The 27379-nt window shown below is 37.8% G+C and overlaps 1 protein-coding gene across 2 annotated transcripts in view; it reads right to left on the reverse strand.

Moving 5' to 3' along the window:
- FBN1 (fibrillin 1) overlaps nucleotides 1-27379 on the reverse strand; it is a 235403-nt gene that overhangs the window by 84271 nt on the left and 123753 nt on the right. For both annotated transcript variants that reach the window (XM_054450928.2, XM_063652619.1), the window contains 14 exons: nucleotides 26870-27028; nucleotides 22393-22572; nucleotides 21597-21737; nucleotides 19752-19871; nucleotides 16259-16384; nucleotides 14779-14901; nucleotides 11204-11326; nucleotides 9967-10119; nucleotides 5173-5226; nucleotides 3457-3582; nucleotides 2292-2417; nucleotides 1657-1776; nucleotides 1311-1448; nucleotides 401-451 (listed from right to left, as the gene is read on the reverse strand). In XM_054450928.2, coding sequence (XP_054306903.1) covers nucleotides 401-451; nucleotides 1311-1448; nucleotides 1657-1776; nucleotides 2292-2417; nucleotides 3457-3582; nucleotides 5173-5226; nucleotides 9967-10119; nucleotides 11204-11326; nucleotides 14779-14901; nucleotides 16259-16384; nucleotides 19752-19871; nucleotides 21597-21737; nucleotides 22393-22572; nucleotides 26870-27028 — 1740 coding nt within the window. The remainder of the gene's footprint in view (nucleotides 1-400; nucleotides 452-1310; nucleotides 1449-1656; nucleotides 1777-2291; nucleotides 2418-3456; nucleotides 3583-5172; nucleotides 5227-9966; nucleotides 10120-11203; nucleotides 11327-14778; nucleotides 14902-16258; nucleotides 16385-19751; nucleotides 19872-21596; nucleotides 21738-22392; nucleotides 22573-26869; nucleotides 27029-27379) is intronic.

A 27379-nucleotide genomic window follows, 5' to 3' on the forward strand; every position in this document is an offset into this window, starting at 1 on the left:
GAAAACAGAATGTGTCCTTCTAAATCATCCATGACTGTGAAACAAACAAACAAAAAATGCCAGGACAAACCAAAGAAAGGCAAATTTTACAGACTCATCAAAAACTTCCTGTTTTTCTCTTCCTGATAGCATTTTGAAAGTGCAGTCTCTCTAAACTGTGATCAACCTAAAACATTTTCAGCCACCCACCCTGTCCTTTGGACATAGCGTTCTGACACTAGCAATAGTATATAAATGCTTGTGAAATTAACAGCTGTTCTGTTTTGTAGTTCTCATTATTTTTTTTTCTCTGCTGCATATTTCTCCCTGTGAAGTTATATGACAGCTTTATCCAGTCCGAGTTAACACAAACATTCATTATGCACACAAGAATGTATGGTTTATAAGTAATCGGAAATACCTTCACATTGGGTTCCTTTAATTCTTGAGTACCCTTTACCACATATGGGATCTGTAATAAAAAGCGAAAAACAAAACAGAAAACAAATTTGAGATAACAATATCCAGACTTTGCAGTTCTGACATAGTGTAAGAAACATGAAAGATGACCTGGAACATGAAGTAGATTGTGTTGCTATAACTATGAGATAACAAAATGTTTCTGTGATTGCATAGGTGAGGAAGAACAGTAATGAAATGTCTCCTCAAATAAAGCTCAATTCCACTAAGATACTACAAAAGACACAGACGTACCCTATAGATCACGTTAAAGTGATAGCTAAGAGGAAAACTGAAGGTAGCTTTCTCTCTTGCCGTTCACCTGAAAATAGGAATCACACTATAGAATTACTTTAACATGAATATGGAAAACTCAATCTATAATTTGGAGATCTCATAGCCTCCAGCATTCACATAAATTTACACATTTATATATTTAAACATTAAATCAGCAAAACCATGAGCAAGGCTGTCAAACCTCAAATTCCCAACAGATTTAGAAGAAACCCTTATGAAGTTTAGTCATGAATACCGGTTTCTTTACATCAATTAGCTTTTTGAAAGATAATCTGTACCTATCAAAAGCTCAGAACCTCTAACCACAAGGTTCCCAAGAGAGCCGGTAGGCACTGGTGCACCAGGGAAGCAACACAAACTAATCACATTACAATGTGAAGATAGAAAATACTAAATGAACAAAATCACATAAAATTTGACACTTCTTATTTCCCACTCAGCAATATGTTCGGGGCCATCAGGATTAAATCTTTGCAAATTCTCATGTGAGCCTAGATAAATGAAATACTAGGCTTCCCCTTTTTATGCAAAGACCAGTGGAGCGGTATAGGAACCACAGCACGGGTTTCTCTTACCAACTTGGCATAGGGTACACGGGCTTCCCCACGCAGCACCGAGGGAGGAGCAGCACTGGGACTTCAAGGTGGCTCCATTGATGTTGATCTCACACCGCCCATCAATGACAGTCTGCCAGCAAGTGCCCTTGATGGTTTCTGCAGAGGAGGGAATAATATTTAATAGAATCTATATAAAAATTCAAACATACACCTTGGAATTATAGAAAAAAATAGCATTTGAAACAACGAATAATGAAGTTTTTAATATTGTTCATCCATACTTAAATTCTTTTGCAGGAAAAGCTGACATTAAGTATAACAACATTGATAAACATAGAAGAATCATTCTCAGAAAGATAAATACCTATGCAGATGGTTTTTGTTGCATCCAAAGTACTTTCAGAAGAACATTCACAAATAAAAGAGCCTGGGCTGTTCTTGCAGACTCCATTAATGCAAGGACTTGATTCGCATTCATCAATGTCTGAAACAAAAACAGGTCTACATTACTGCTAAAATCTAGTCTTGGGCCTAAAAGAGTACTTCAACTTTGACCCCAGTTGCTACTACATATCCTTAATCCCACATAGTAAAGCTGGGCTAAATAGTTTTTCCTACACTAGATGGAATGCCAAAATAATAACCCTATAGTATAGACTAGTACATCTCTATAGTATGGAATATGGGACTTGGCTGAATCTTTCTTTTTATTTAGAAAATCTGGAGTAAATGTGTATGTGATTTCTGAATGAATAGCTCAAATAGCAGACACATAACATTTTCTTTATCTATTAAATGATGGCAATTAAAATGCCAATTACGAGTAAATACCATAAGTGGCTTACAAAGTACATACCAGTGCCATGTAGAAGCACAGAATTTCAACTAAATTGGCATCACTGTCTAAAATACAGGAGACTCTAATTTAGTCTTATGGTTTTCTAATGGCATTCCAAAAGATAGCAAAGTACACAGTATAAGAACAAAAATATGGTTTACCTTCACATGTTTTTAGATCAGGTTTGTAGATAAATCCCTTGGGGCAGGTACAGACAAAACTTCCAGGAGTATTTCTACATTGTCCATTGTCACAAAGGAGACTGTTCAGTACACATTCATTAATATCTGCAAAGTCAATGAAAATAAACACTTAAAAAGGGCCCAAACTTTGCCTGTATCTACTTTGCTCTTTTACATTAGATCTTTAAAGTCATAACGATATGATCAATTCAAGCAAAAAGGCAAAACTCCTGTACCATTAGCTTTTACCTAAACTATCTCATTTTAGGAAAACAGAGGCTTGACCTGGTTTTAAACTAAGTATCTAAACTAAATATCTACAAAGCCTAAAGTCACTAGGCTATTTAATTCACTTATTTCTTTAGCAGGAAGAAAATACAGATTTGCTGGAAATCATTAATCTTTATATAGTTACATTATATAATTAAATTTATATAATTTAATTCATTTTGTCGAATTAAAAGGATTAACCTTATTGATTTAAGGAACTAAATAAATATTTAGAAAGTATGGTCCATCTTTGATATGTGTTAGTTCCAGAATGGGTGTTTCTTCCTTATAATAATTCAAACTGTCTCCAGGTATGATTATAAAGTATAAAGTAATCTGTAGCATTTATGATTGTCATGGGGAATTTAGCTTCATGATTCAGGGACCTCAGGAAAACTGCTTGCTTTCCACTGAATAATATGCCTGTCTGAAGCAAAACCCAACTTTAAGAGAGCAGGTATTCCTGAAAAGAAGCTGTGGTTTCTCTGATTAAGTCTAATAAATGGTTAGGAGAAGAGCTGCTTCTCTCTCAGTAAAATCAAGGTTGACTTTGTAGTCACATGAGAATGGCTCAGAATCTCTGCATCTTATATCTAATGAGCTTCTCTTTGAAGGAGTGAAATCTGATACATCATTATTTTAAGGAGCAAATCATTTCAAGGAGTGAATCTGATACATCGTTACTCATAAACTGTGAAGATTCAGTGATGTAACTTTTTGTTACTAAAGATATGCATATGCTGTGCTGACATCCGAAGTATAACGTGTCCATTTGCCCAGTCCTCTAAGCTACTCAAAGGCAGTTTTCTCCCAGCAATGAAAGAAGGAATGCATTAAGCAGGAAATGTTTCAGAAAACGGGTAAAACTTCTCACCAACGCAGTTTTTCCCAGTTGAATCCACTTCATATCCTGAATTGCATATACATTTATAGGTCCCACGAAGGTTTTCACAGATTCCGTTTGGGCAAATATCAGGATCTAGTGCACATTCATTTATATCTGCACCACAAAAAAGGTCAAAATCAATTAAGATTATAAAATAAACACTGAATGAATTGTTAAAAATATAACACTACAATACATGTAATGACCTTAGGAGCTACAGGAGAAAAAAAATCGATTTCACTGGAAAGAGAACACTCAATCTCTTTTTCTCACTGTAAGATATTCTGAGTCAAACCTTTCTCCCACAAGTTCCTGAGAGGAACTTTGCGTCTCAGCTGGAACTACAAGATAACCAATCCTTAATCAAGCTGAAGGAGACCTCCCGGACTTCCCCTAGTCCAAGCACCAAGATAGAAAAATGGATCGACAGCAGATCCCAAGTCCCGACAACTGGTCTCCCTACCACCAGCCCCTCTTTCTTCCATCTACCCTTCACTACTCTACACTGCAACCATTCTTACCATCCTAAAAACAAGGTATTATATCGTTCTCATGGTTCAAACTTTCATAGGTTCAACAATATCCTCAAGATTAAACTAAAATATAAATTCTTTGTTTACTTATCCCAGACTTCACACTCTTCTGTGAACATATAATGTCCTCTTCACTCTGCGTCAGGAATGCTTGGAGTAGGCCTATTTACAGGTCAAAAGCCAGCTGCAACACCACGTGCTCTGAAAAAGCCTCCGCTGCTCTGCCCACCTGAGGTGGGGCCCTCCCTCTTCTGTACCCTCACAACTGAGGAGGGATCTCATAGTCAAGGCAGGTGCTGAATGACAACCAGTGAATGGATAGTCTCAAATCCTGGTGCCTGACTCTTCTATAAATTAGGGTTGACTTTTTTTTTTCTTCCAAGTCCCTATCACAACTTACTTATTCCCCATTAACTCCTTATTCGTTATAAGTTTCCTTACCTCTCCTCTTTCCTCCTCTAAATATCCCCTCCACATTTTCATTCACACACAATGATGAAACTAATCATGCTGAATGAACTGACAATCAATCAGCCAGTCCATGTTCTTTCAGGTCTCCCTGAATCAAACTACGTAGCTTTATATTAATAAAATAATCCCTTCCTCTTTCTTGTCACCTATTTTCATACTTGTTCCAATTCTCTCTTTTAACTTTAATTCCTTGCATGGCACCAATATTTCTCTAGCTAAATATTTCATTCTCTTCTAACTCAGTTAATTGTTGTCACTGCTCTCTATTGCCATTTTATAATACTGAGCACTTAACAGTTAAGAATCCTTCAGAATGCAGATGGAGAATGGTTCAACTAGCCCATCATCCTGAGTGGTACTTGATAGTGGAAGATCCACAGGAGAGTCAGGCTGCCCCTTCTCAAGCATGAGCAACAAAAGTCATTACACGTCATCTGCGAGCACCCATCAACCACACTGGGAGAGCACCTGACACCCTCAGTGGCCAAGCCCCACAGCCACACCCAGAAATCCTAGAGCCCACAGTGCCCTGGCTGCTCTGCCACTGAAGGCTTCTGAACATCCCAGATACACGGCACAGTGATGGCCAGAGAGGGAGTCAGGCCAGACTAGTGTAAAGGGATCAACTGGAAACCCACAGGAAAGCCTGATGCTGCCTCTGCACATACTGAAGGTAGTAAATTTTGAAAGGAATCCTTACCACTGCCTGCTGACGTCATCCCTGGCCCACTGCTGCAGAGTGCCTGATATTCCGCTGCAATAAATTAACAGATAGTAAATGATTCCCTTGTTTGCAGAACAGGTAGATCCTGCCCTTGGTTTTGCACACATCATTTCCTCCAAAGTGAGTAGAACCAAACTTAAGCGGTAACGGAAAAGGAGGTATCTCCCCAGGGAGTCACCTTTACACCAGGCTCCCATTTTAAAGGCTACACATCATCGAGGAAAACAACTTTTAAGGATACAGGCAAGTTATAGCAATTCCTTGTGCAAAGCCCTTTCGGAAAAGGTGTTTTTCCTATAACTTGATTTTGTTCACCAGGGAACACTTTACACTTACGGTGAAATGTGCCTGTTAAAATGTGGTTTCTTAACTGTTAATAAAACTTTCTCCCACCATCTTGGGGATAATCTTGTTTCTCAGTGCTAGCTGTTTTTTCAGTACAATTGGTTCTTAACATTTCCTCATTTCTCTCTGCAAATTCTCTAGCCTCCTCTCACAAGAGCAACAACAGAATACCTACTCTTGCATTTAAGTGTAGTTTTAAAGTTAATATGTATCAGGATACTGGATTCATTATGATATGTCCATAGAGAAAGTACTGCTTAATGTTAAAACTGTGAGATCATATTGAAGAAACTGAAGTATAAAGAATATGTCCCCAAATTTGAGATAGAATCAAATTTCTATTTCTTAAAATTAATACCATGTTTTATATACAATTCCAACAATACTTGACATAAGAGTGAATGCTGAAAATGTAGAACTAACTAGAATCACACTATCCAAGGAAAGGAAACTAGTGTCCCTTTAAGTTGCCAATGGTTTCTGGCAAACACAGTCTCACGGTCAAGTGTAAATCATCTGTGCTTAAGTGGAAGGAGAACTGGATATCAGGGGCTGGGGCTTATTGTAGAGGCGACTGCACCTCACTGCTGAAGCAAATAGTTCCTATCTCCTGCATGCCAGAGAACTGCATCCTGATCACAGTGGACATCAATGAGTTATACAACCAAAAATTATCATGTCTTCTAACAAATGTGAATTTGAGAAAGCAGTGATGATTTAATTTTCAAACCATCTTAGAAGGGGCCAAAAAAACAACAGATGGGAAGGTGTGTTTGAAAGCCAGGTCTGGGAACAAAAAGAAATTCATCTTTTTTATTCTGCTATATCAGCAAAAAGCTAAAATATGCATGAAATACTGTAAGTAATAAAACAAGAAAACCAAAATCATGCCAGTTTTATAAAAAGAACTTTTAGAGATAATGACAATTTTGCTGATGTTTGGCCTAAATGGAAGCAAATTATTGTCACCATTGTTTTCCATTTAGGCAGGATCTGGTACTGCACCATTTTTTGTAGTGAGCTCAAATAAGCATGGGTTTTAATACCGATGACAATGCTAATTGCTGGGAGTTTTGGAAGCAGCCCTTTTCCTCTGTTAGTTTCTTCTCCCATAAATTTGGAATGACAACTCCCATTTCACCTGGTGGCTGTACAGAATTAACATTACATGTTTAATGATTGAACGTGTACTGTGCACAGCTCAGGCCCTGAATAAAAAAATAAGTAAATAATAGTATTATAAATACATAGTAAGGGGTAGGTGTTGATGAGCTAACTCAGTGTAGTACCATGGAGTCAGTGACATGAGGGATCCATGAGAAAATCCCCCAGAATTACCCTCCTGTGGGTTTAACTGACCAATTACACTCCCGTGGGTTTAACTGATCCATGTCTGTGAAATGTCATTGTCAGAAGGCTGAGGACACAAGAGGGCTTGCTGAACAATGTGAATCAGCTCCAGCAGCCAGTGAGAAACAGCTTCATATGTAGCTTGCCTGACTTGCAGACCACAAAGATGAACTTCAGATTTTGTATATTTGGAGTCTCTCCCTCAACTGACTGAAGACATTCCTTTTGAATATTTTCAGTACTTTAAACAGCCTACCCCCCATTCTTGAAATGAGGGATATCCTACATTCAGATGGTTCACGACCAAAGAGGTGGAGAAACCAAATGAATGAAACTACTTCCAGTGTGGACCTTTTTTTGGGTAAATTCATTCAAATATAAGACAAAAGTTAGTGAAACCGGGCCTTACATTTAACTCTCTTTAAGCTTTACTGTTGCTTTGGTTTGAATGTGTCCTCCAAAGTTCATGTGCTGGAAACTTCATCCCCAATGCAATAGTAATGCTGGAAGGTGAGGCCTAATAAGAGGTGATTAGGTCATGAAGGCTCTACCCTCATGAATGGATTAATGTCATTATCATGGGAGTGAGTTAGTTATCATGAGACTGACTTTGTTATAAAAGCACATTCAGTCCTCTCTAGCTTTCTCTCACTCCTGCATGCTCTGTTGCCCTTCCACTTTCAGCTGTGAAGTGACTTGGCAAGAAGGCCCCCCACAGATGCTGGCACCTTGATATTGGACTTCCCAGGCTCCAGAACTGTGAGAAATTAACGCATTTTCTTTATAAATTACTCAATCTGTGGTATTCTGTTACTGCAACAAAAACTGGACTAAGACAACTGCTTAAAGAAATCTGGTCTTTTGGTCACCTTTTCATAAACTCACATAATTTCCCTATGGATTTTAAGAATTCTTTGGAAGTGCACTTGGTCCAGAGGAAAATGTAAAGGCAAATAACTATATGCACCAAGGTTCCTGGATTCTAAATCTTGGCTCTTCCAATCATTCAACATGTGAACAAGTCACCTGTACTCTTGTGTGCCAGCTTTCATGATACTTGTCTGTATTGCAAATTCAAAGTAGGTAAGAAAAGTACTTTGAAAAGTTAAAGTAACACACAAAAGGATGATATTAATAATAAACAACTATAAAGTTATAGGAAAGTATCTTCGACAGAATGATATTTGTATATAATAAAAGTATTATAAACACATATTGAACTGATTGGTGATCATACATAAAATGATAATTTCTATATTATTCACTGGGTGAATTCATTAGCCAGAGCAGTTTTCTTTCTTTAAATAGGCATCCCTCATTTCCTTTTTCTTTCTTTATTGAGACAGAGTCTCGCTCTGTCACCCAGGCTGGCGAACAGTGGTGCTATCTTGGCTCACTGAAACCTTCACCTCCTGGATTCAAGTGATTCTCCTGCCTCAGCCTCCCGAGTAGCTGGGGTTATAGGCGTGCACCACCACGCATGACTTTTTGTTTGTTTGTTTGTTCATTTGTATTTTTAGTAGAGATGAGATTTCACCATGTCAGCCAAGCTGGTCTTGAACTCCTAACCTCAAGTGATACACCTGCCTTGGCTTCCCAAAGTGCTGTGATTACAGGTGTGAGGCACCATGCCTGGCCCCCGATTTCTTTTAAAGTCTTCCATTTAACTTTCTCTAACTTTTCATAGTATATTTTAATGTCCAACTATTACTTTCAAATACTATCATTTTTAAAATAACAAATCTTTTAAAATTATGATTTACTCTTTAATTTGTTTGCTTTAGGGCAGAAATAAACTGACTAAATCCTATATGTAAAACCAACCAACCAGAGCTACATATTTTCAATATTAGGTCTAACTTTATTTTAGGACATTAGAGGTCCACTGCCAAGCTACCTTAAAATTGTGTTTAAATACTGGCGGAACATTGTTTTAATTTCAGTAAACTATTCTTGTTTTATAAATAGAAATAATTTACAACTGGACAGGACCTTTTGGATTATCTAAGGCAACTCATTTTGTAGATGCAGTGTCTAAGGATAGCTTGTCTGCATTATTCTATTTTATAATTATGTTTATTAATATAAGCCACCTCAAATCCTTTCGAAAAGTAGGTGAGGAAAATTCAGAAATAAGCAAAATACACAGACAACTAAATCCCCTAATTAAGTAATTTGGCTGCCTGTTGATGGAGGAAGAGAATTCTGACTCGCTATCCAGTTCTCTTTTCATTAGGCCATGTCACTTCAACTGGAGAAAAATACTTTTTTCTCTCAGGTTAAATCAAATCATTAAAGAAAACCACACCGGTCCGGGAGCAGTGGCTCACGCCTGTAATCCCAGCACTTTGGGAGGCCAAGGCAGATGGATCACGAGGCCAGGAGTTCAAGACCAGCCTGGCCAATATGGTGAAACTTCGTCTCTACCAAAAATACAAAAATTAGCCAGGCGTGGTGGTGCACACCTGTAATCCCAGCTACTCAGGAGGTCGAGGCAGAGAATCGCTTGAACCCAGGAGGTGGAAGTGGCAGTGAGCTGAGATTGCGCCACTGCACTCCAGCCTGGGCGACAGAGCAAGACTCCATCTCAAAAAAAAAAAAAAAAAAAAAAAAGAAAGAAAGAAAAAGAAAACCACACCAAAATCAATACGTGGGATGTAAACAAAATTTACAAATGGTCTTTTGGAAAGCTATTGGAAATAGTCAAGTAATATGACAGTTATTTACTTTTATGCTGTGTAAAAGTCTGCTTTTATAATAGTTTCTGCAAAATGCAAACATCAAGAAACAACTTTAGAAAACAAGGCAAGGTGCATGTATTGCAAACAGCTTGAGTATTATTGAGGTAGGAGAGTTTATACGAGAGGCACAAATACAATGCCTATTCCAAATAATTATGAGGCTTAGATAAGTACCTGTGACTAGACACTGGCTGGCCTCTGCCAAGACCCCAAGAAGGCACATGGCATACCTGGAGAGCAAAATGTCATCTTTCCCTGTGAATTCCACAAATGCAAAGACCTCAATGGTGGCAGAAGGCTGGCAGTACGAGGGCATCTCCATGATACCACATACCTGAATTCTGTGCAGGACACGGCTGGCAAGGTTCCCCAAATGCATACTCAGTGCTGGCACAACAGCATTCAGATTTAGTGACAGCACCAAACAAAGGTTTGATACACTGGCCTCTCTTGTATCCACCATAGCATGTGCTCCGCATGTGTGTGTCTAAACAGGAAGAAGCATCTGTCATCACACTGTCACTTCAAACAGATGAGAACCCCCCAAGTCAAAGTTGAAGAGGGCTTTATTTATCCATCATCCCTGGTGTAACTCACAGGGAATGCCTCTGATATCAGGGCTCCATTTGAAGAAAAAATAAACAAAAACAGAAAAACAAAACACGTTCAGCTTCTAAGCATTGGAAACTAATGGCCAGACTGTTTCAGTTTTCTAGGGAGTATCATGGTTTACTAAAATGTGAGGCCCTTCAATGCTGGAATTATATCTCACTTATTTTGTCTTTCTCGGGCCTGTGCAGAGCAGGAACTTAATAAATGTTGAATTAATGATGGATGAATGTTGAATCTCACATCCTGCTAAATAAGACCTTTATTAGAAATGCGGCCTATCCCAAAATAAACATGCAATTACTGAATGTCTGAATTAGGTATACTTTCCAAAAAGGAGAAAGTTTAATCTGTAAAAGGTTCGTTATATAAATCTGTAGATGTTGGTCAACTAAGCTGTGTTATCTTTACCACCAGGAAGAGAGTCTCCTGCTATGCCCTATCCTTTTCCAATTCAAATGGCTTACTGAGTACCTTTCTTAAAAATAATCTGGATAAAATTGGTATCAATTTTTCAACAAGTCTCATACTTTTTATAAAACTTCATAAAACTATTATCATGAGGGTTTCTGGAATATCCATATTCTCCTTTGAATTCTATACTGCCCATGGACATCAATTTTCTATTAAAATGTTCATCATGAGATAATAGCATATGCACATCAATTTCAATGACCAATATCAACAAAGGAGGCCTGGAGAAAACTGAAGACAGCTATGGGATTAGGGAAGAAAAGGGGGAAGGAGAGGTGGGGATTCCTTTGCTTTTCACTTAGCTCCTCTTTCTAATCCTCAAATTAATGTTCAATTTACCAAAAAGAGAACTGACCCTGTTGGTTTGTTGCTCTGCAAATATTCTTTATATCTTATCTGCTACAGTAGAGAGCATTTGTTACTAGTGGGTTTTATTGAGTGACAGAGGCTGAACCTCTCTCATAAGGTTAGCCATGATGTTTTCTTACCAACACACACACGTCCATCCAGACCCACAGCCAGTCCAGGGAAGCATTCACATCTGTAGGAGCCATCAGTGTTGACGCAACGCCCATTCATGCAGATCCCAGGGGTTTCACACTCGTTAATGTCTGTGGCAGAGAAAGGCACTTATTAAAAATGAAGTGACATTTATCTAAAATGATAACATGTTGACAATTATGTTTTAACACTTGAAAATGGGGAAGATAGGAAATAATATGCAGCATCAGCAACAAAAGCTCAAATGGCATTCTCATTTTCCTTTGAAAGAACAGTAACAAAATCAAGAGAAATCAACTGTTGGAACTTATTTTCCATAAAAAGCAACTTTAATATATTCTCCCAAGAGATTTTTGTATCCAAAATAATCACAAAGGCAAAAACAGAATCAGAGGAAGGAGAACAATGGCTGCTAAAAGACAAAGGGTTTTGTGAAACGCATAACCAGGGTAGCTCTTCCAGGGCTCTCAGAAATCTAGGGTAATAGTAAACTACAGGAAGACTTTCCTTTTGGTATTCATCACCCAGACTGGCATCTCTTCTAGTATCACCCATGTCTTGGCTCTCTGGGAAAATTCGCCTAAAATTAAAGGATATACAACTAAAGCCTTAATGGAACACCATAGTAAAAGAACAGAAAATGAATACAGATTATTTTGATGACCATTCTTGGCCAATAACAGCACTGTATGCAGTTGGAACCCAGCAAAGAAAAATCTTTCTTAAACTTTACGCATACTTTATGGTATTTTATGTGTATACTTAAGGAGGTCTGGTAAAAGACTTTATCGGACACATATTAATAATAGCAGAGGTTTTTTCCCCCCTTAATATGGGGAAGTACAAAAGGCACCAAAATTGTGGTTTGGAAAACATACAACACTTAGAAGCAAATGATTTTAGGCCAGGTGTGGTGGCTCACACTTGTAATCCCAGCACTTTGGGAGGCTGAGGTGGGCAGATCACTTGAAGCCAGGAGTTCAAGATTAGCCTGGCCAACATGGGGAAACTCCATCTCTACTAAAAATACAAAAATCAGCTGGGCATGATGGCATGCGCCTGTAATCCCGGCAACTTGGGAGGCTGAGGCACAAGAATTACCTGAACCCAGGAGGCAGAGGTTGCAGTGAGCTGAGATCGCGCCACTGCACTCCATCCAGCCTGGGAGACAGAGTGAGACTGTGTCTTAGAAAAAAAAAGAAAAGAAAAAGAAAAAAGCAAATGATTTTATAACAACTCCTTTTACAATATACAACTAGTGTATGTGACTATTAACTTTCTCCTGACCTTAAAAAGGCAAATTGAGAGTAAAACACCTTCGTGTTTTACTTAGCTTGTGTTGTTTGGCACAAAATATATTCGGGTGGTCCAAGGTTCTGTGTACAGACTGTATTTGAAACAGCAGTTATATTTAAATACAGGAACTCAAATTGGTTAGTTATTCTGGTCATCTTTTTGTTCAAATTGTGACACACAGTAAAACGTGGAGACTACAACCTGAAAGGTAACACAAAGGGTTTTTAATAAGAACGGAGATGTAAAGTAGATCCAAAGGGAGGTAACCTTGGTCAAAGTTAGTGGCCTCAACTTTCAGAGAGTGAACAGAGAAGCCATGTTGTTGATCAGATGGGTTAACTGTGGAGACTGAATTAGCATTGATGATTCAGCTTTGAACGGTCACATCTTTGTGGGCTCAGAACTAAGTGCTCTGGGCTAAGAGAAAATCTTATCCTATGGCATAAAGAGAAAAATTATAAAAAGGAAGAAATTCAGTATACATGGGATTAATTTCTGTCTTTTTTCATCCTTTAGTCTTATTACAGTGTGTGTATTCTATGCTCTATAAGCTAGAAAAAAGAAGACATTGATAATAATACAGAGCTGTGGAGCTCTCTCTCTCTCTCTCTCTCTCTCTCTCTCTCTCAGATCCTTAAGCCAGAATGCTAAAGTTAGAACAAACCATCCATATCATCAGCACTTTCAAATTAATAGAACAACCAATTTATTGACAGGATACTATTTCACTGGTTGCCAATGGTTGCCAAACCTGGTTTCATCTATGAGGTCATAGCATTATCCATTGGCCATACTTAACGCTGGGACGCTGTGGCCTGGGTCAGCAGGAGCCTAGAGGCACTAAAAGTGAATCTTAGTGTGCTCTGTGTATCAACAAGAAGATTATGTATTCTCCTAGGTCTGCTCACAAAGGGCTTTCATATTTCTTTCTCTTATTTTTTTGGAAGCCTAATTCCAAATATTCCAGCAATCATTTTCTTCCTTTTTCTTTTTTACTTTTACAGTGATAAATTTGCACAATTTGGCACTTTGTTTTATACTATTTTACATTGTAGAATATTTCTATGTGTTAATCCTCTCTTCTCCTATAAGTTCCTCCCAGCACAGGGCTCAAAAGTACAGAAACCACCTTCCTACTTCAAATTTGAAACACCCAACTGTTTTCTCTTGCTGGGAAGACAGATTTGCACAATATTAAGAGCCATTGATGTGAAGGTCATAGAGAATGTAGGTAAACAACCAAGGGCTTGAAGTTCTTTTAAGCCTGGAGAAAATGCACATCTTGCCAAGGACTTAATACAAGGCTTTCTTCCATAACACGTTTACCAAAGCTGTCCACTAGGGGCACACAGAGAAGAGGCACCATAGGACTTTATCCTGCTTTCCTCTACCTTGAATAGCTTGACCCTCTACACTTCTGCATCTGAAACTATGCCCAGAAGCTCTAAGTGCAGCATTTTAGCAGATTTTCTGGACCTGTTTTGAGTATGAGGTTCCTTAAGAAGTCTGGTTCCAACTCAGATCCTGGACCAAGTGCAATAATCACTGATCCCTACATAAGACAGGAGACACTAAGCACAAATTTGTCTCCAGTAACTTTTCTTAGGACCCCAATTCTCAACAGCAAAAATAAAAATCCTCATTTTTGCTTCAATACCTGGAGCAATGAGATTATTTCAAAATGGTTTACCAAACTAAAAAATGGGTCTTGGTTGTTTATTTATTCTGCTTAATCCTGTTTCCCTTCTTGCTTATGTAACTTGATAAAGCCTAAATAAATTATCCTTAAAAAAATTTCTGAGTCTTAAGACGCCTAGAGGAAATTATGAGGAAGAGATCATTGCAAATAACAGTCTACACTATTCTGTCCAGATAAAGATGTAAGAGGTGGCAAATAACAGCCATCAAGAAGCCTAACCACCATTATTCCCTAAATGGAAAGAAGAGGTACAACTCAGCTTTTTTAGAACAATGCCCACATCTGTTGGAAGACCAATAGGCAGTTTGGATTATTTATTTGCTACATAGCTTTTGACTCCTTTGAGAAGACCTCAAATACGCTTTCTGAAATAACAATAGTCTTCCGGGCATAAACTGTAGCTCTTTGGATGGCTGGATTTAAGAAGGAGTTTCAGTCAGTTTTCCCAAACCAAAATTCAAGGTACTTTAAGTGGGGAGAATCAGTAAAGAAAGGCGGTACCTCTAAACAACATAAAGAGGAGAAAAGGCAGGTGAAGAACATGATCTAGGGTTTTATAGCACAAACCTTTGCAATAACGTCCATCTGATGCCAGCTGGAATCCAGGTTTGCAAATACATTTAAAACTGCCATCTTCATTGATACACATTCCATTAAGGCACATGTTCCTTATGCTGCATTCATCCATATCTGAAAATACAAAACATACATTTTCTTATGACCGGAAGAGTAAGCTTATGAAGGAAAGCAATCTGGATGAAAATAATTCTGCTTCTTCATATTTCTTTCTTTTTGTTATTACAGCCTAAGGCTAATTTTCATCCAAAAAAGATCATCTAAGGAAGGAGAAGATGGGACATATGAAATACATATCTCAAGTTCGTGAGTTTTGGCATGTACATGCAAACTCTAGGGCTAGATGTATAGGTATATTTATTTATAAAATATATAAAATTTGACTCCATATAAGTTATCAGAGTTCTTTTTAGGAATAATAGTTTACAAACTGAAAAATGTGCTAATAGCCTAGTGGGTATATTTATTTCACAGATTCATATTACTTCTAATGCTCTGAATATGAAAATAAGTCAAAACTAAGATTAGTGGAATTTGAAATGTATTTAGGCTACATCCTAATTCTTTCAAAGATGAAAACCAGAAGATAACTTGTAGTTTGAAGCAATTTTAAATAGAGGCAGGTAAAAAGTGGACTTTTAAAATACATGGCTCAACTATGGATTATAGCTGTGCCAGTGAACTTTTAAGATCCCTTAAACATTGGGGATGGTTCTTTAAATTAATCAGTATGTTATTTTATTTGATATTAAAGCTGTCTTGGGAGGCACTTGCTCTTTTAGATACAGTGTTTTCACTTACAGGCTTTAGAAAGACCAAAGTAATTTATTATATATACATATTTTAGGTATATATAACACATACATATTTTAGACATATATAATGTATTTTAAATATATATTATTTATACTTTAGATATATATTATTTATATTTAAATATGTATTTTATGAATATTATCTATATATTACATATTTAGAAATACATATATACATAATATATATACACATATATTACATATATAGAAAATATACATAACATGTATTTTACATTATATCTATTTTAGATATATATTTCAGATACTGATTAGTAGCATTTTATTACTAGGCAGACACTTTAAACAAAAAGATTATAAACGGCTAGATAATACATGGACTTAGGTATGTCCTACTTTTAAAAAATGTACAAATTCTGATTGTATAAAATTAGGAAGTATGAAATTGTGCCACAAAAGTTTCATCACACCAGGGATCTTTAAACGGCAAGCTCTCCTAGCATATTAAAATGTTATTTGATTCACACAAATGTAAATTAAGAAATGAATATTGTGGAAAATTAGGCTTCCCTCCCAGATAAAATATATAAAACATATTTGATACTTTGACATTTCACTCATTATTTGGTCTTGTTAAAGTCCCCTGATATTGAAACTGCAATGGAAGGAGAGGACTAACATTAGTATACTATTATTACCTTCACAGTTCTTCCCATCTCGTGTAACGTGAAAGCCCGCATTACACACGCAATGAAAACTGCCATCTGTGTTGATGCAGCGTCCATTATTGCAGATCCGGCCATTCTGTAAACACTCATCAATGTCTAAAATCCAAGTTTAAAAAGAAGAAATAGCTTTATTTAGGGGAGTTAAAATTATTTTATTTCCCCCTCCCTCCATTTGCAAACTCATGATCTTAGCTTTTGGTTTTAATTACTTAATAATATTCTCCAACATAAATTGGTTATCAAATAATGTAATATTTAGGGTTATCAGAGTTGAAAAGACATGATAAAAAACCTGTATAATTGCATTAGATGTAACTCTAATTTCTAATAAGACTCCTTAAATCTGAAGTCTGTAAACAAAATAGATTCTTCTTCACCATTTTTCAAGCACATCTATTTAACCAGTATAAATCATTATTTATACTGAAATTTGGCTGGCATCTTTAAACACATAATTTTAAAAGACATATTTTACAGCTATCTCAGAACAATACAACATATGCTATTTTTTTAAACAATCAACTTAATTCTGCCTGAAAACCATCAATCACATCTCTAAAATGTCCATCTTCCTTATGCCAATTCTGGTTTACGTGCAGGGTTATTGCTGATAGATTCTTAGTCTTTTAAAAAACAAATTTATGAGTATTCTACCAACCAAATAAAATATTGATTCTGTGAGGGTATTTTTCCTTTTTTTCTATTGTGGTTAATATTATGCCAAGGTACACAATAGAGCTTGACACAGAAGTGTTAAAATAACAATAACTCAAACAACCTGTATCTGATTTCTCCCTTAAAGATTAACAATCTACCCAAAGTGGATAGCATGGTACCCTGGATTATCTGTTTCTCTCAGTTTCTAGAAGCTACAAACCTGGATAAACATCAAAGAGGATGAACACAAACCACTTTGTCTACACAGGCACACAATCACTTCCAGGGCTTATTCCCAGAAGACAGGGACCAAGAAACTATGTGGAGTTGGATGGGAGCATTTCTATCTATGCAGAGTTGAGGTCACATTTGTCTAAGTGCCCTAAATATCCCCTGAACAATGAGCACGTGCGTTCATGGCACATCAGTTACTCTGACTGTTTACCCTGCGTCTGTATGGTGTCTTGTGGTTGGCCCTCAGATGCACTTTCTTTCTGGGCAGATCCTGCAGTGGTTTCCACACAAGTCATTGGACGAGCTGAGGCAGTCTGGGCTTTTCTTCTGTCTGATCTTTGTGCCAACAACCTACGATCTTTTTCTCTCTCGTTTATTTCTTAATCCTTGCTAAAAATCAGACTTGCTCCACACTCAAAAAAAAAAATGGTAAAAACCACATATTCTTGAGCAGACTTTTTTTTTAAGGATCCTATAATTTTTTGAGGCCCAAGGTTAAAATAAACAGGATAAAGAGTTCATCTTTTTCTCTCTTCCTCAATTTCAGAATGTCATGGGGTTCCCCATTGCCTTATAAGACAAATTTAAAGCTTGCCATTCAAAGTTCTCCTCTACTGTGTTTCTGCCCATCTTTCTGTCCCCTTCTACTCGGCCCCTCACTTACTTCCCAGCTATGTGCACAGCCTTTTGGACCATTCTGTTGCAACTTTCATCCACAAAATAATGTGAGCACATTCTCAACTTCTTATTTTCTGGATAACCTTAGCACTAGCTCTTAAAGAAGTCAGCGCTTGAAGTATTCAGGTCATCTTCAGTCTCCAATACTAAGTCTCAGATTGATAAGAACCACATACATGAGTTTATACTGGCTGGTCCTTGCCCCAGCTGAGTGCTCTCTATAACCACCTCTCTTTGCTTATTTAACAGTGCAGTCTCTGGACATTGATTTCATTTTATTTTCTATTATTGCAAAATGCCTAGTATGCTATTTGTACATGTTAATTATTTTAAACAATAGTCATAATATTAAGAAGGTTCTCAACTCAGTTACGTGTTCAACCTATCCATATTTATAATTAATTAATAGAAATGTTAGTGAGTTCAAAGGCCTTGTTCCAGTTTTTTTCTGCTTAAAACGGTCATTTATATGTAGTGCACTAAAACACACTGATGGCAAGAAATCTCTACATGAGAACAAAATTCAAAAATTTTGATGCCAGTTCACTGATAAAAATTAAAACTTCTGTATGTCTTCAACTCATGAAGAGCTTTTGCTAAAAGGGGCAAATAAAATTAACTCTTGTCAATGGCTACCAATTTTCTAAAGTGATATAAACCTCGCTATCTTTTATTTAACTTTTAAAAAACTTTTAAGTTCAGGGATACATGTGCAGGTTTGTTAAATAGGTAAACTTCTGTCATGGGGGTTCGTTGTACAGATTATTTCATTACCCAGGTATTAAGCCTACTACCCATTGGTTATTTCTCCTGATCCTCTCCCTCCTCCAACCCTCCACCCTCCAATAGGCCCTGGTGTGTGTTGGTCCCTTCTATGTGTCCATGTGTCACCATTTAGCTCCCACTTAAAAGTGAGAACATGCGGTATTTGGTTTTCTGTTCCTATGTTAGTTTACGAAGTTTAATGACCTCCAGCTCCATCCATGTCCCTGCAAAGGACATGGTCTCATTCTTTTTTATGGCTGCATAATATTCCATGGTGTATATGTACTACATTTTCTTTATCCAGTCTATCATAGATGGGCCTTTTTACTTAACTTTAAGAGAGTATTTGCCTGTTTTTTTTTTCTGTCTTTACTGAATTAATGATACAGTTCATTTTGTGCTTAATTTAGAGATAGAGATGGAGACAGATGTTTGGGCTCCCTGGCAGTGATCATTGTATCTTATTTATTTCTGTTTTAGAAACTTAGTACATAAGAGTCATTTAATAAAAGGCATATTGGGTGGCTTAATAAATTAGTTAATAAACCTGATGGGAAATTTTTTATGAGGGGACATTTATAGCAGTGCTTCTCAAACTTCAATGTACATACAGATTGCTGGGGGATCTTGTTAAAATATAGATTCTGCAACAGTATGTCTGTGGTGGAACCTGAGATTCTGCCTTTCCAAGCAGCTCTAGGTGATGCTGTTGCTGACCACACTAAAAAGCAGCAAGGGCTTAGAGTGACATCCTTATCTTTTAGAACTTTCCATTAAGAAATTAATTGCACATAATTTCAACTGAAATTTTCCTCAGTTGCTGTGTCACAAAGGACAATCCCACTCTCTACTTCTCAGATGAAAAGTTAAAGAGGCAATAATAGTGATGAGACAACAGTACTGAAAATAAGATTTTCCTTCAGACATAGACGCATCCTATAAAATAACATCAATGTTTGCCAGATTTTATGACACTGTCTTCCAGCATGACAATAGGTGGAACTAAGTTCAAAAAAGCCATGGGACTATATTAGTCTCTTCCGGCATGGGTTATTTAAACTCCATGGAACTTCTTTGAAGCCAACCCCCTGTTAGCATATATGTCCCACATTCCACGCCAGGACCATACCTCGGCATTCTGTCCGCGTGAGTGTGCTCTGATATCCAGCTCGGCACTGACAGGTGTACGAACCCTGGTTGTTAATACACTCACCACCAGCACAGGGGTTTTTCTCACATTCATCAACATCTGCAAAGCACAATGTATTTTAGTGCAAAATTAGATAGCAATACCTCATAATTCTAAGACTTTCTTGGTTCCTTTTATACATATAAAACATTTTCCTTTGAGAAATAAATAACATAATAAAAGGATCTTTTTTCTTTCCACTACGATATGTCATTAGCCATTTGAAGACTGGTTGAGCAGTTAAAGTGTATTATTTTCATGTGTCATTTTGCAGAGAAAAATTCCAAACATGTAGCAACTCAACAATCTGATCTAATAAACATTTTTTCTTCCTTGAGTCTAATCTAAGAGAACCAAACAGACTAACATTTCAGAAGTGGCTTCTGGATAGGATTCCAAGTATCTCCTGAAGCTCTGTTTTTTTCCAATAAAAAGAAGGTCTAACCATATTCAAGCATTCCCTGCTGAGTTCCACTAAAATGTTAGAACAAAACATGAAGCAACTGTTGTTTAAAGGGCAGTTCTCAATCACCACGGAGTTTCCCCCATCCCCAGATGTGTTCAATACACAGGCTCACACTAGTTTTACAGTCACTTAGAATTGTCAGTACATTTAGAGATAAACTGGTTTATGTGACCCTACTTGTAAACAAGAGGAAGCTAAAATTTAGCAAAGATAACCCACTTGTCCACATGCTTCTTAGTGCCAGATACAGATCTGACCTCACATTCCGCAACCCTGAGTTAGATGTTCCCACTTCTGCTCAGCTCTGGATGACCTCTAGAAGGAGTGTTCATATCATCAGGAAATTAAATAGTTTGGGAAAATAAGAACTAATCATTTCTGACCAATCATAAATTTATAATTATAAAATTAGAATTCATAACAGAACTAAGAGGTGAACTTATTTTAAAAACAAGTTGATAGGAGCTGAGTGTTCTTATCCAATCCAACAAATTGATTATTCTTTCATTACATTTCCTCCCTTCACCAGCTTAAATGCCTCATCAGCAATTTAAACTTTCTTTCTTCCATTTAAAATAACTAGTCTAAGACAGTTGGTAAGCTACACATTTAGACTAGCATAATGTGCAAAATTCCATAATTTGGGGACATTTTTAATGCTTTCTTTTAATGGTTAGGCTTTTGGTAGGGTGTCTTAAATTGGAGTTACCAGAAATGAATTGAGTATCTTTTACAATGAAAGTTAAAAGTAACTTTAATAGGCAGAATAATGACCTTCCAAATATGCTCATGTCTTAATTCCCAGAACCTATGGATATGTTATATAGCTAGCAAAGGGGAATTAAACTTGTAGAGGGAATTAAGGTTGCTAATCAGTGATCTTGAGATGGAGAGTCCCCTGGATTATACAGGTGGCCAAATGCAGTCACAAATATCCTTAAACGTGGAAGAGGGAATTGCAAGAGAGAGCCAGAGAGAGAGAGAGAGAGAGATTTGAAGATGCAACACTGCTGGCTTTGAAAATGGAGGAAGGGGTCATGAGCTAAGGACGCAGGCAGCTGCTAGTAGCTGAAAAAGGCAAGGAGATGGATTCTTCCCAAGAGCCACCAAAAGGAAGACAGCCCTCCCAACACCTGGATGTTAGCCCAGTAAGACTTCTGTTGGACTACTAACCTACAGAGCTGAAAGATAATATAAATTTGTATTGTATTAAGCCACCAAGTTTGGGGTAAGTTGTTACAGCAGCAATAGAAAACCAGTAGAGTCAAGGAACAGAATTGCAACAGACCCTTGGTGCCAACCTAGGATGGCTCACGTACCAATACACTCCCCACGGAGGTCCAGCTGGAACCCTTTGTTGCACTCACACCGGTAACTCCCAGGAGTTGGAATGCAGCGTCCATTTTGACAGAGATAGCGGACCAACTGGCAGTAATCAGTAACGTTTACTGGCAGCACCCCTAGAAGAACATTAAGCCCCATTAAAATTATTTTAACTATGGTACCTTTCATCAGTACTTAATCTGACAATAATGAACAAGATGTTGAATCAGAAAGGAAAGAGGATACTCTTTGGGCAAAGGTCGTCTGGTGACAACAGAGCATATTTCCACCCTGCCAACAGAGATCACATTGCACTGTGAGCACAGGGGAGCTCGCAACCCAGCTGCAGCCTGCTTTTCCCTGCCCTCTTCACCATCTCACTCTCAAACCTCTAGTTTGCAGAAATAACAAAGGCAGAGAGATATTGGTATTGAACTACTTATAAAACTGCCTTGCAAGCTCTATAACCTAAAGTATAATTTTATACTTCCTCTATTAATCCTTTCTGTGAATGAGATTTAACTATCGCCCATTAACTCTCCCATAGTTGCCTGAAAACACCAATAACAAAAGGACATTAATCTCTGGAGAATAGGAAGCCTCTCGTTTTTCTCTATGCAATAGGAAAATTGAGACATACAGACGATATAGAAATAGATAACATTATGTAAACCAAAAATGAATATAACAATTTACAAACTTATTTAATGACTAAAGCAGCATAAACAAATAATAAAAAATGTTAACTTGAACAATGCAAGAAAAATAACTAGATGATTTTTGAATTCTTACTTGGTGGTTCCCGAGATGGATACGGATATTCCACTGGTGGTCGAGGGACCGGAATTTGAGGTCCAGGAGGAAAGCCAGGAGGAACAGGGAGAACTGGAGGAATGGGGCCAAGGGGTGGGGGAGGATATTCTGGTCTCCCAGGAATTACCATAGGAACAGAGCACAGCTTGTTGAAATCCTCTAGAAAAACACAACAAAACAAAACACAACAGCTGAGCTGTAGCTTATGATCATAGGCCCATAGAAGTCATCCTTATTTTTTTAAAGATATTTTTGAATAAAATTGATCCTCAGAATTCACAGGTAAATTGGAGAAAAGAGAAAGAACCAACTGACTGGATTCCCATTTTTAATACCTGCAGCAGCAACCACTCTGATACAATAATTCAAATCCAAAACCATGTTCCTCCCAAAACCTCACAGTCTTTATCTGTATCAAAATTCACCTCATGGAAGACATAAAAGTACTACTTTCTCCATCCAGTCCCACCTGTGGATCCCACAGGGCTCTACAGAATACATTAAAAAGTTTGGATTTTACTTTATTCGCAGTGCAAAACCACTGGATGTCTTCAACAGGGGTGGGACATGATCAGATGACCATTTTCAGAAGATCATGCTTACAATTACAACATATGAAGAACGTTACTGTGGGGAGGCAAGGCTGTTGCAGAAGACCAAGGGAGAGATGATGATGTCCGGATGGGGGAGGCAGTGATTGAATCGGACAGAAGTGGACAAATCTGAAGCACATTTTAGAGATAAATGTATAGTGCTCAGTGAAGTACATTTTTTAGATAAATGTATAGTGCTCAGCGAAGTAGTAAGTGTCAGAGCTCAGGAGACAAGAAGTCAAGAATGACTCCTAGTTTTCTGGTTGAGCAATTGGGTGAATGTTGGTGCCCTTGCCTGGATGGGAAAAATCATGGTGGTAGCACGTTTGGTGGGTAGAAGAAACCAAGTTCCATTTTGAACATATGAGTTTTGAGAGATCAGACATCCAAGTGGAGCTATCACCTTGCAGTTGTAAAAGATAGTGTGAAGCTTAGAGAAATCAAGGCTAGACGTGAGCTGCAGAGTCATCAGTACAGAGAGGTGCTATTCAAAGCCATGGGGATGGATAAGCTCATGTAAGAGCGGTGTGGAAGGGGAAGAGAAGGGAGTACAAAGGCAGAACCCTGAAGAATACTGATTCGTAAAAGAAAGCAATATCAATGGAGAAGCGGCCCACAAGAAAGGAGAAATACCAAGGGGTGGCGGGTCTGGTATGAATGCTGCATAGTGACCCTCTGAATGAGGACATCCTGACTTCATCATCTGCTTCCCTATGATTCTACATTTTTAGGATGATTACTATTTTTCACAGCGTCAGGTCTTTATCAAATAAATCATCTTTAGGTTTCAACACATTTGTTCTGGGCTTCCAAAAAGGTGTTTTTAAGCAGTAGCCAGGTTTCCAAGGATGTTTTTATTTTATTCATTTTCATGTTGCCTACAAATAGCCATGTTTTATCATAGTTCCCTTCTATAAGTAACTTATGTGACTTTTAAATTTCATTTTTTTCCTCTCTTGCTAGGATGTTGGTAATTTTATTTTCACAGTTGTACATTGATTTTCTCATGGATACCTTCTATGCTAGTTTCAGCCATTAATAGAAATTAGACTAATATTTTTCTTTTCCTTACAGACTAAAATTTAACTTATTTTCAGACAGTAATAGGTCTTACTGAAATGCATTCATATTGCAACCTCACGGGACATTCTGCCAATTTACATGAGGTTAAATATGAAAGTACTGTTGGTACTTTCTGGTCCGTTTCTAAAATTTCTTCATTCATATTTGACATTTCCAGCTCAGGTCAAGTTTATGTTTTCAGAGAATTCTCTTACAGCACTTTAATTCTGATTTAACTGGAATTTCAAATTACAGAGATACTGACGTACTTGAATGTATTTGTAAAGGAATTCTATGTTGTTCATGCTTCCCTGACTCAGGATGTCACAATTCTGTTTGTCAACCAACAGTGATTCTCCCTATAGATTTATCATCTCTACGTGCCATATCCATCATTCCCTGGGAACCTGCTCTCACCAAATTCCCACCACTAAGACCGTGTAGTCTTTGAAGTCAGGGATCATCTCTAACTCATGACTAGTTCCCACTCTCAGCCTTGCCCTGCAAATTGCACATAACAGGAATTCATTAACTATGTGTTAATTTAATTAAATGACAGTTATATTAAGGAACTCACTTTGCTTCCAAGCATTTGTAGTTATCAATTCAGCCTTTCTTTTTAAGACTTTTTGAATTTATATAAAAGAAATTGAATAGCTTATCAGCATTTCTGTTAATTAGGTGGGTATTTTACTTTAAGAATGCCATTAAATTCATCTTAACCTCTCTAGGAAAGTGTATCAGACTGAATCCTATATTTCTTCCTATTTCTTACAGATTAGTAATCTTCTCATTGCCCCTTTACATTCAGGATCAGCAACGTGGGGCTAATTTTGTCAAGCTGATGTCTATCTTTCCTAACTCCACTTAACCCAAGATGATGCTGATTTATTTTTTAAAGAGTGAAAAGCTGGCCAATCTAAAATCCTTCCTGCATCACTCTCTCTAAGAGCCCAGATCTCTGTAGCACCGGTACTGGAACATTTGGACAAACAAAAACCTACCTTCAAGTTATTTTGCTCTATAAATCTGTTTTGCCCAAGGCCTCTCAGGGCTGTGCATCTCTCAGTGGTATACCTGGGAGGGCAGCTCCCTGTAAAGCCACACACAGGAACCTGGTCTTCTGCTCCAACTGTCCCAAAGTAGGTCCTCCTGCAGGCACCTAAACCTGCTCTAGTCCTCTTCTCTACTCAAAGCCTCAACACAGGAAGGAATCCACATCAAAGCTGCTGATTCCTACGTTAACATATGCATTTTAAAAGCCATTCTCCTGGTACCTAAGCCACGTCTTAGTAGTAAGTCATGTGCTTCTAAACAGTGATCTACTAAATGGTCCCCTACTGGACTCAGGAAGGTAAACTTCATCTATGTATTTGTTTATTTATGTATCATTATTTTAATTGACAAGTAAAAATTGTATATATTAATTGTGCACAACGTGATGTTTTGAAATATGCTCAACTGGTGGGAAAGATGTTGCCTAATAAGTTGCTCTCTCTATTTGAATGCCTCCTATAAGCAAGATTTTGCTAAATACTGTGGAAGTGTAAAAAGCATGAGAAATATGAGACTACAATAATGAATGAGATTTCCTACTGAGATTGATCAACCAGTAAAAGAGCAAGATGTGAACACACATATGGGACTCATGCCATAGTGATAGTACCAGCCAGAACCACGGGAGCACAAGGAAGAAGGGAGCACTTCCAGCTGCGGCTACCTTGGGACATTCATGGATTAGGACATGTTTGAGCAGATCCTTAACAAGACAAGAGGATATATAACAGGCAAGGATGGCAGGAGTAGGGAGAAAGAGCCTAAACTGGCAAGAAGTTTTAGAAAGAAAGCCAACTTGAATTTAGAAATGCTCAGATTGGGTGCAGTGAAAACTCAATCACATAATTTAAACTACTATAAAGAACAAGAATTAAAAAGATGAACTGGGATTAGATTTGGGGACTCTAAATGCTGTGCTAAGTAGCAAATGTTCTTTGCAAGAAATGGAGTGAATTGGCCACTAAATATTGCCCGAGTTCATCCTGGGGAAATATTTTTGGACATCTTTCTGGACTAACGAAAGTGTGCTGTATTTATGTATTTGTTTAGTTATGTATTTTTAAACTAACGAATAAAAATGTACGCATTCGTTGTGTACAACATGGTGTTTTGAAATAGGCTCAATTAGTCAAAAGGTGTCTCCTTTTTCTCCCCTAGATAAAATTTTTTAAACTGAACTTCACTGACTAATACTTTGGGAAAGGTACATGGCAATGGTGGATTTCAGAGACTAGTTAGGAGATTACTGGAACAGTCCAGACTAGAGAAAATATGCTTCTAATGGAAACAAAAAAAATGGACAGATAAAAGAGATACTGTGAAGGAAAAAAAAATAAGCAGGACTTAGCAGGAAGGAAAGGGTCCAATGTTAGGAAAAAGGAAATGTGTCTCCTGAACAACTTACCCGAAAAATTCTGAAAGCTGAGTTTTACTTTACTGAGCTTTTGAGTACTACATGAGAGCTATTAAGTACTAAAATGAGAATAAGTACTTCCCCAAAAGGTTTCTGTTTAGTAGTAATATGGCAGCTAAGTAAAAAGCAGTATCTGAAAACATTATTCTTTGTACAGACCCCTTTTTTTCCCTGTGCATTTTCTAGGGAAATTTCCCTGGATGTCATCTCTTATGTTTCCTGGAGTCTACTCATTTACCCAAGTTTCCATTACATCTGCATCATGCACATTGCCACTGGGCTTGTGAGGGCTGGGATGGGATATTCTGCAGATAACTGGAAGGGCTCTTACCGGTTGCTCTGATGGGACACATCTCAGGGGCGACAGTGACCCCTGGAGACCAGCATCGGCCGGCATCACAGCAGCACTGCATTTTGGTTATGGACTGTGGCAGCTGGTTAGAGCAGCGCCCGTTTGTCAGAGCTGTGTAACAGTATCCTGGGCGAACATCTGAGGACGAAGAAACACATACACACACACACATCACTGTGATCAGACTCGTAAAAACACTCCCCTGCCCCAGCAGCTCCATACTTCACACTTGGGCTACGGCAGGATTAACTCATACCTCTACCCCCTGGAAGGGAAGCTGCGAGCGCTGCACAGGAACAGTGCTCAGTCAGAAATCCCTGGTCTCACACCTTTTGCCCCTGTGTGCTGGTGCACTTGGCTGAAGTCCCACATTCCATACCCAAGGTGGGAACGAATGATTAAAACCATGTGTGCCATAGAAAAAGAGAGACTAAGAAAATCACAAGCAGTGACAGTTAATTATTTATAAAGACATGTCTCTATGCTGAA

Source organism: Pongo pygmaeus, chromosome 16 (assembly GCF_028885625.2).
Source record: "Pongo pygmaeus isolate AG05252 chromosome 16, NHGRI_mPonPyg2-v2.0_pri, whole genome shotgun sequence".
Classification (NCBI taxonomy): domain Eukaryota; kingdom Metazoa; phylum Chordata; class Mammalia; order Primates; family Hominidae; genus Pongo; species Pongo pygmaeus.